The sequence below is a fragment of the Arvicanthis niloticus genome, chromosome 16 (assembly GCF_011762505.2).
Source record: "Arvicanthis niloticus isolate mArvNil1 chromosome 16, mArvNil1.pat.X, whole genome shotgun sequence".
In the NCBI taxonomy this organism is placed as follows: Eukaryota; Metazoa; Chordata; class Mammalia; order Rodentia; family Muridae; genus Arvicanthis; species Arvicanthis niloticus.
Window position 1 is genome coordinate 59359237 of NC_047673.1, and position 9629 is coordinate 59368865.

The following is a 9629-nucleotide window of genomic DNA, read 5'->3' on the forward strand; positions in this document are numbered from 1 at the left end:
CCCATGGCACCTGCGGTCATTCATGTTCACCAGTGCCATGGCCACAGAACAATCCCCATGGGTGTCCAGGAGATGGCTAGAAGGACCTTGACGCATCTTCTAACTGTGGGTAGGGATCTGAGTAGAGGCTGACCTCTGACCTCTGCCCATTGCACACCTCCTAGACATTGATGACTGCTTGTGCAGCCCTTGCGAGAATGGGGGCACCTGCATTGACGAGGTGAATGGTTTCATCTGCCTCTGCCTCCCCAGCTATGGGGGCAGCCTGTGCGAGAAGGGTGAGTCTCCGCCTGACACACATTCGAGTCTTGCCTGAGTCCCATGGGGTGTAAATTAGCTTTCTTTTATTATTTATTTTATATACTTAAATTTTAAAATTACATTTTATTTTTTAAATAAACTTTAAATTCAATTTTTTAATATTTATTTATTTAATGCATGTGAGTACACTGTTGTTGTCTCAGACACACCAGAAGAGGGCATCAGATACCATTACAGATGGTTGTGAGCCACCATGTGGTTACTGGGAATTGAACTCAGGACCTCTGGAAGAGCAGTCAGCGCTCTGAACTGCTGAGCCATCTCTCCAGCCCTAAAATTACATTTTAAAAACATGTATTTTGTGCATGGCACATAGCAGGTCGGGGTGGGGAGCATGCGCGTGCCATGGCAGGTGTGTGGAGATTAGGAAAGATGTTCTGGACTCAGCTCTCTCCTTTCACCATGTCTAGTCAGTTCCTCAGGCTTGGGAGCAATCACCCTTACCTATGGAGCCATCTTGCTGGCCCTATTTTATTTAAGCTTTTTTTAATTAATGAATTTATTTTATGGTGTATGGGTGTCACGTGTGCTGTGGTAACCAGCCCTCATGCTCTCATGTCACCTCCCAGACACTGAAGGCTGCGACCGTGGCTGGCACAAATTCCAGGGTCACTGCTACCGGTACTTTGCCCATCGGCGGGCATGGGAGGATGCAGAGAGAGACTGCAGGCGCCGAGCTGGTCACCTGACAAGTGTCCACTCACCAGAGGAGCACAAGTTCATTAACAGTAAGGACAGGGTGGTGGCTGGGGTTGGAACTTGTCCTTTGACCAATGCACATGTTATCTTCCCAGCTCTTTGTCGGGCTTGTGACTGACAGGTAAGGCAAGTGTGTCATCAGGAAGTGACACTCATGGGGGCCAAGCAGCTTGACCATCAAGAATGTCAAAGTGGATAATATGTGACCTGACACTTGCATTATTTTCATTTAATTGTATTATTCCATATTATTTTTAACACTCTAAGAATTGACAAATAAAATAGAGTTGGAAGCTTGGGGGGACCTGGGTCCCTGCAGTGACATGCTTTAGTCATTGTGGCTTTCCTCACATGCCACTGACCCTGTGGACTCTCTCCTTGCTTGTTGTGTAATTCGCTATGTCCACACAGCTCACACACTGGCTTCTGGTTCCTAGAGGCTGTGTCCCCCTTGCCTCAGCCAGCTCTGCCCAGGGTGGCCTTTCGGAAAGACCTGGCAAGGGCTATGCCTGTTCTGTCTCCTTCTGCAATTGTCCTTGCTGTCTGCCGGATTCCCCTTCCCTCACATCTGTAGCCAAGGCTGGACAGGGCTCTGAGCCTCCCTCACTTCTGCAAGCCCCCATTCTCTACAGCACTCTGTAGCACACCAAACCTGTGCAAGCCTTTTGGCTGAGGTGGGGCTCTCTGTCCGCCATCTTCCTCCTTCCCACCCATCCTCCTAACTCTTGGTCACCCCCCAATTCTGCTACCTCCCTCCCATTCTTCCCACCCAACCCCCAGCTTCTGGTCCTTTCTCCTCCACCCCCTCATACTCGGGTCTCCTGACTCACAAGCCCTTGCTTACTGCCTATCCCTGTCTCGGTTATCCACCACGTTCAATTTCCCTGCCAACTCCGCCCTGTGTGATTCTCACCAGCCTGAGACTTGGGCCCTCCTCCAGCCCCCTTTAGGCTGGGAAAGTGAAGAAACTCCCTGGATACCATCTCTCCCCCTTCAGCCTGGGGCAGGCGCACTGTCACAGCCCTTCTCCCAACAGGTTTTGGACATGAGAATTCGTGGATTGGCCTGAATGACAGGACAGTAGAGAGGGACTTCCAGTGGACAGACAACACGGGACTGGTGAGTGGCAGGTCCTTGTTCTCAGACTGCTGAGCCCGTGACCCTACCCAATGGCCTCAGTTTACCTTCCTATGAAACAATCACTCACTGGTGGGCATCATAAGTCCTCAGAAGCTCTGGAGAGTGGCTTGGAAGAAGAGACCCACCCAGTGGGGGAGGGAGGGTGTAGCTCAGGGGTGGAGCCCCGACCTAGAATGCCCAGTGGGGGCGTGGCTTAGCCTGGATTTCATCCAAACACTGTGGTTACTGTGGTACTTGCCAGACATCCTAGTACCTGGGGAGCCGAGGCAGGATGATCACCACAGGTCTGAGCTTTAGCCTGGGTTACAAAGTGAGTTGTGGACCAGTCATTGTTACATAGGCAGAGCCTGTCTCAAAAGCATCACTAGGCTAAGCAACAGGTTAAAGTCAGCACAAGGTCAGACTCCATGCAAGGAAGCACAGGAGCTGTGGGGTGGGGGTGGGGCCGGGCCGTGAGTCGGGAGGAGCTATGGGCGGGGATTGAGGAGTAGGCGGCATGTGCTGGGTGCTGGGCGCTGGGCAGGCAGAATGAGGAATTATTTTTTCCTGGATTGGTGTAGAATTTTGGTTTGTCGTGATGAAAATTTTCTAGAAATAGATACAGTGGTGATGGTTATACAACACTAAAAATGGGAGTGACGCCATGAACCATGGCTTTACAATTCCTTCCATGGGATCCGGTGAGACGGCGCAGCAGGTACACTTGCTGCTTGGCCTGACAACCTGAGTTTGATCCCTGGGAACTCACATGGTACAGGAAAAGAACAGACTTCCAAAGGCGTCTCTGACCTCCAAAGGTGTGTGCATATGAGTGTCCCTCTTCTGAAGTCGTTTCTGAGACAGGTTCTCTCTGTGTAGCCCTGGCTGTCCTGGAACTCACTCTGTAGACCAGGCTGGCCTTTAACTTAGAGATCTGCCTGCCTCTGCCTCCCGAGTGATGGGATTTAAAGTGTGCACCACCATGCATGGCTCAAATGAGTACTTTTTTTTTGTAAAATATTATTTACTTATTTAATATATAGGAGTGGTTTTGCTAGACTGTCTGTACACTGTGTACATGCAGTGCCCTCCAAGGTCAGAAGAGGGCATTGGAGCCTCTCAAACTAGTTACAGAAGGTTGTGAACCACCATGTGGTTGCTGAGATTTGAACTCGGGTCATCTGAAAGAGCAGCCAGTGCTCAACTGCTGAGCCGTCTCTCCTGCCCAAATTTTAAAAATGTAATAACATGTTTAAAGGGAAGACTGCACAATTTGTAAGATGTCCATTCCCTCTTGCTGCCTGTGAGATCTGGCCCCACCCACTCTGACAGCAAGCATCCCCTCCTGGCAGGGACTCCTTCCCTGCCCCCAAGCCATTCAAGTGTTGTTCCTTGTGCTTGGAAATCATTTTTACACCTGGGCTCTCCTCTGCTTCTTGCTTCCTGTCACCTCCTCAGGGAAGCCCTCCTTTACTTCCAAGCTGGGGTCCAAATTTCTTCAACTATTTACCTAATGCTAACGATGTGCATGGGGACCCAAGGAGGGGGGTAGTAAAAGAAGGGGGTACTGATTCTCATCTTGGAGGGGTCTGCCCACAGGAATCATACAGGAAGTGCCAAGAACTGGGTTGACAGGCAGGCACCAGAGTGACTCCAACTCTCTCTCTCTCTCTCTCTCTCTCTCTCTCTCTCTCCAAAGCAATACGAGAACTGGAGGGAGAAGCAGCCAGATAATTTCTTCGCAGGTGGGGAGGATTGTGTGGTGATGGTGGCACATGAGAGTGGACGCTGGAATGATGTCCCCTGCAACTACAACCTCCCCTACGTCTGCAAGAAGGGTACAGGTACTGCACATTTCTTTCCCTATTGTCCTTCCAGACACTTGTAGTTATTTTCCTGTGACCTGACCATTTCCCAATTACTGCCTTGGGGTTATTGATTTCTAAAAACTCTTTACATATGAAGGGAATAATTTGTATGCATTCTGTTCATTTTTCTTTTGTGCTTCAGTTTTTTTTTTCTTGTGCCTTATGCCCTAGGGAGTGGGGTGTGTTCAGAAGATTCTCTCCCCACCATAAGGTGCTGCTGGTTTAGGTAAAAGGCAGGAGATAACCACAGTCATTTGTAGTTCTGTGAGCTCAGAGCTGTGCAGAGGGAGGGACCTGATAACATGTAGAGAATTCTTATCCAGCAAGTTGTGTCACTGGTTTATCCTCACCTTCACCGACTTCCTTAACCAGAGACTCCTCTGTCCCCAGTGCTGTGTGGCCCCCCTCCAGCAGTGGAGAATGCCTCTCTTGTCGGTGTGCGGAAGGTCAAGTACAATGTCCATGCCACTGTACGATACCAGTGTGATGAAGGATTCTCCCAGCACCATGTGGCTACTATCCGCTGCCGCAACAACGGGAAGTGGGACCGGCCTCAGATTGTGTGCACCAAACGTAAGTGCCATGCCCAACACCCTGTCCCCAGCAGGATTCCAGGCGTTTATAGTTCTTGATTAGAATGTCTGTTCCACAATGGTGCAGCATCTGTAACCCCGGCAACCTGGAAGCTGAGGCAGGAAGATTACAAGTTCGAGGTCAGCCTGGGTGTAGACCCACAGGAGAAAACAAGCTAGGCTGAGAGTGTGGCTCAGTGGGTAGAGTGCTTGTGGCTCAGGGGGTAGAGTGCTTGTGGCTCAGTGGGTAGAGTGCTTGTGGCTTAGGGAGTAGAGTGCTTGTGGCTCAGTGGGTAGAGTGCTTGTGGCTCAGTGGGTAGAGCCAGGGTGCCTATTTCTAGCACTGCATAAGCTAGGACTGGTGGAAACATCCGTCATTCCAGCACTCAGGAGGTGGAGGCAGGAGGGTCAAGAGTTCAAAGTCATCCTCTGCTACATAGTAGTAAATTTGAGGCCCACCTGGGCTACATGAGGTCCTGTTTAAAAAAAAAAAAGTCGTCCTGGTAATAGAGCCTTACAGATGAATGGAATACTGTTACCAGCCTACTAAGGGCTTTTGTTTGTATGCTTAATTGTTTGCTTTAGAAACAGAATCTCGATTTCTGAGTTCAAGGCCAGGAGTGAGTTCCAGGACAGCCAGGGCTACACAGAGAAACCCTGTCTTGAAAAAACCAAAAAAAAAAAAAAAAAAAAAAAAAAAAAAAAGTTGGGTTTTGTTTTGTTTCTTTGAGGTTACTGGAAAAGGGTCTCACTGCAGCTCCAGCTGGCCTCGTACTCCTGCCTCTGCTTCCCAAGGCCACCGGACCTGGCTGGCCCAGTGTCTCTCTCTCTCCATCCCTCTGAGGAGGCCAGTGACTCCAGCCAGTCATCCTCACCCCTTCTCATCTCTCCCATCCCTGCAGCCAGGCGGTCACATCGGATGCGTAGACACCACCACCATCCACACCGGCATCACAAGCCCCGCAAGGAGCACAGAAAACACAAGAGACATCCTGTGGAAGACTGGGAGAAAGATGAAGGGGATTTCTGCTAAAGATCCAGACTAATCAAGCACAAGCTCCCGCACCTCCTCCAGAGCATTCCCCTGGAGACCCGGAACCCAGACAACCACCAGAGCGAGAGTGGGGACCCCCAGAGCCCAACACCCCTGCGGTCGGTCCTCTGTACAAAGCTCAGATTGCTCTCTTCTTCCTTACTGAGGTCCTCCTGGCAGGGGTGGCTGGGTCTCTAGGATTACTTCCCAGCCATCAGAGGGGCCCCAAAGTCTGCATCAATGAGGGGCAACAATATGTCTGTGTGTGCTGGGGAGTGGCTTTCGCACCAGAGATTCAGGCTTAGTAAACAGTGGACCTTCCTGAATCTATGGTGAAGCCTTGGCTAAAGTCCCTGTATTTGAGTGGAGGACCAGCAGAGCAAACTCAATGGTCTGTCGTCCCCTGGAATCCCCCAAGGGTGGGCTTCTACCCCGCTGTTTTTCTTTTTTTTTTCCTTTCTTCTTCTTTCCTCCCAATTCCAACACCCCCAGCCCCAAACTAGGCTGGCGTTGAACTCACTATTATAGAAGGATGTCCTTGAAGTCTCAATCCTCCTGCCTCTGTGCCACCATGCCTACCTGGTTTATTTGGTGCTGGACATGGAACCTAGTACTGAGCGAGTGCTCTCTCTCTAACCAGCCCTGCTCTTTGGTCTTGGTGCAGACCACTAAATCTAGTGTGGAACTCTCGTGTACTGAATTTTAGTGATGGTTTTTAGAGCCACTAGCCTCCTTGGCTTCCTAGGGGAAGTTACTCAGAGCGATGGGGGTGGGGAGGGTTAGTGTATTGCTGACTCCCCAGGTCTAGTACAGCACTGAGATCTGGTGGTTCTGTTTTGGGTTGTTTTTGTTTTGAGGCAGGGCCTCGCTGTGCAGCCCTGGCTGGCCTGGAACTTGCTATATAGACCAGGCTAACCTGGAACTCAGTGATCTGTCTGTCCCTGCCTCTCAAGTTACTATGCCCAGCCTTCTTTTGTTTTATTGACATAGGATCTCCAGAGCCTACACTGGGTTTCAGCCCACAGCAATCATCCTTTCTCAACCACGTAAGAGCTGAGGTGACAGGCATACGTCGTCACGTGTGGCAGTTTTGTGGGTTTATGATGACAAATCTCCCACAGCCATGTGTATAAAAGTGAGATCCGTGGAGCAGGATGTGCTGGACGCTGCTGTATCCGTCCCTCCATCTCTCAGGGAGACAGACAACCTTCTGCCTGGACCAGATGGTGCCATGTTTTCTAACCCAGAGCCTGTCTTTACTAAACTCTTTCAGCAGACCTCAGTAAGTCTCCTGCCTCAGATCCCATCCCTGCCCCACCCCACTTCACTTCTGTTTCCTCATCCTGCCTGACGGACTTAATGCTTGCAGTGTTTGTGGTCCTATGGTAGAGAGAAGAATGCTCTTAGAATCAACACACACACACACACACACACACACACTTTCTCCCTAGTTTTACATTTTTTAAAATGTGAAAGAATCCACTTTGCATTCCGTCTTCCCATCTGCACCCCAGAAAAGACTTCCCAAGCCAAGGGCATGGTCCCTCACTCAGGGATTTGCCTCAGAGCCTGTGCAGTCTGGGTAGAGTCTGTGAATTTGTGTTAAAACCACAGTGGAACTTGAGGTCAGCCCTGTGGGTAAAGAGGCTAGCTGCACAAGCCCGAAGATTTAACTGCACAGTTTAATCCCTGGAACCCATGTGTAAAAATGAAAAGCCTGGTAGGGTGGTGTGAACCCCAATCCCAGCATTCCTGTGGTGAGAGACTACAGGAAGCTTGTGAGCCAGCTGGCCTGGAGGATGAGGCGTAGCAGAAACAAGTGGAGGATCACAGCCAGTTCCAAAAGGTCAGCATTTGACTTCCACTGCACACCGCAGTGTTGGTGGATCCCCAACACATGCACAACTCCCCCACACACACTGCACACCGCAGTGTTGGTGGATCCCCCAACACATGCACAACTCCCCCCCACACACTGCACACCGCAGTGTTGGTGGATCCCCCAACACATGCACAACTCCCCCCACACATGCTGTACACTGCAGTGTTGGTGAATCCCCCAACACATGCACAACTCCCCCCACACATGCTGTACACTGCAGTGTTGGTGAATCCCCCAACACATGCACAGCCCCCTCCACACACACACTATACAAGCACAAGGTAAATAAGTAAAATTTCAAAACCTGTAGGAGCTGGTGGGGTGGGGTGGGGCAGGGATGAGTGCTTAGAAAGATCTACATGGGTCCTAGGGTCCATGCCCAGCTCTTTCTAAGTAAGTGTTTACTGAGCCTGCATCCCTCACAGGAGGTAATGAAAGCCTGGGGCAGTTACTGAATAGAAGCCATGTAAAGCCTGTGAGATGCCCTTGAATCCTCTCAGCAGCCCACATGGTCCTTAATCTCCCATTTTACACATGATGGCAAGAGAAAGACAGTTACAGACTACCTAGAAGAGCCAGAGGAAGAAATCATGCATCATAATTACTGTAAGTTTTTTTTTTTTTTTTTTTTTGGTTTTTGTTTTTGTTGTTGTTGTTTTGTTTTGTTTTCTTTAGACAGGGCCTCAGGCTGGCCTTGAATTCCCTGGGTAGCTGAGAATAACCTTAAAATCCTGATCCTTCTGCCTCAGTTTTCCAAGTGCTGGAATGGCAGGTGTGCACTCTGACTGGTGTATGCAATGCTAGGGATGGAACCCAGAGTTTTGTGCATACTAAGTAAACCTTCTACACCTGAGCTCCAAGCACTCTGCCAACTGTACTTCAAACACTACCAACTTAACTCGATTCCCAAACCCTGATCTTGAACTGTGCTCCAAATTTTGCTTTATGTTTAAGGGAAGAGCTCTAAACCTCTTACCTGCTGTCACACACACACACACACACAAAAGCAGGCTTGGGAAATGGTTGAGAAAAGCAAACTGGATCCTGATCCCTAAAGGTCCCTATAGCTGGAGACACAGCTTCTTGGTAACATTTCCTTATTCAGAAGGAACCATGCCAATCCCCTGCTGGAGGGACTGCTGTAGCCAGGCTCGCTAGGGGCGTGGCCTGCTGTAGTCTGGCCCACTAGGGGCGTGGCCTGCTGGGGCTCAGTGGTTGTTCCCAGCTTGCTCCATGAAGGGGGTGCTTTAGGCTTTTCTGGACTGGAGGCTCATCTTCAGGTCTTTCCCTTCCTGGTGTGTGTCTGCTCGGGCCACGTATGTGGGAGGACCGTGAGTGTGTGAGTGTGAATGACTACAGGTTCTGCTGGGGTTTTTTTTTCTGGGAGATTTGATGTTCCGTGGATCTGTGATATCTGACACTGTGGATGTTAATGTACTTCTTGGACATTTTAATAAAATTTTTTAACAGTTCAACTTGTCTGTGGCCCCTGAGACTGTCCCTCGCCCATTCACTTGCCTGGTTACTCAGTGAGGACCTGTGTTTCTTTGAAGTGATGACTCAACGTAACCCAGGCTGGCCCAGAATTCCCTATGTATCTGAGGATGATCTTGATCTCCTGATCAGTTTTCATTTTGAGACAGGGTGTCTCTATGTAGACCAGACTGGCCTGAAACTTGGTGATCTATATGCCTTTGCCTACCCACTGCTGGGATTAAAGGCATGAACTGCCATTTTGTTTTATGGGGTACTAGGAGAGCACTTTGTGAACTGGGGTACAAACACTCACAAATGAGCACAGCCACGGGCCCTGAGCCCTTATTAGGAGCCACAGGCTGTGCAGGGTCCGAGGGAAAGTAAGGCATTGCAGGAGAAATAGAAGAAATCTTTTCTGCTCTTTCTTTTTACTTTCTTTCTCTCTTTCTTCCTTTTTTCTTTCTTTTCCCTTTCCCCCCAGAATCTCACTGTGTCCCAGGCTGGCTTTGAACTCAAGATCTTCCTGCACCAGCCTCAGGGATGCCACCGAGTCCCAGGAGTACACCTGCATGACAGAGGACAGGTAAGGTGGGTGGAACGGAGGCATAACATGAGTTGGACTGGGAGGGAAGACAGGGCCACAGTTTTGGACAAAGAAG

At 49.8% G+C, this 9629-nt stretch overlaps 1 protein-coding gene across 5 annotated transcripts in view; it reads left to right on the plus strand.

Annotated features, from left to right (window-relative positions):
• Ncan (neurocan) overlaps window positions 1-9629 on the plus strand; it is a 30403-nt gene that overhangs the window by 18297 nt on the left and 2477 nt on the right. For 3 of the 5 annotated variants that reach the window (XM_076914342.1, XM_076914341.1, XM_076914343.1), the window contains 6 exons: window positions 165-278; window positions 891-1049; window positions 2057-2139; window positions 3839-3983; window positions 4398-4580; window positions 5486-8987. In XM_076914342.1, coding sequence (XP_076770457.1) covers window positions 165-278; window positions 891-1049; window positions 2057-2139; window positions 3839-3983; window positions 4398-4580; window positions 5486-5625 — 824 coding nt within the window. In that variant the 3' untranslated portion in view covers window positions 5626-8987. Of the gene's footprint in view, window positions 1-164; window positions 279-890; window positions 1050-2056; window positions 2140-3838; window positions 3984-4397; window positions 4581-5481; window positions 8988-9451; window positions 9554-9629 lie in introns of those variants that run through there. The other 2 variants (XR_013104445.1, XM_034520785.2) reach the window with 2 other exon arrangements.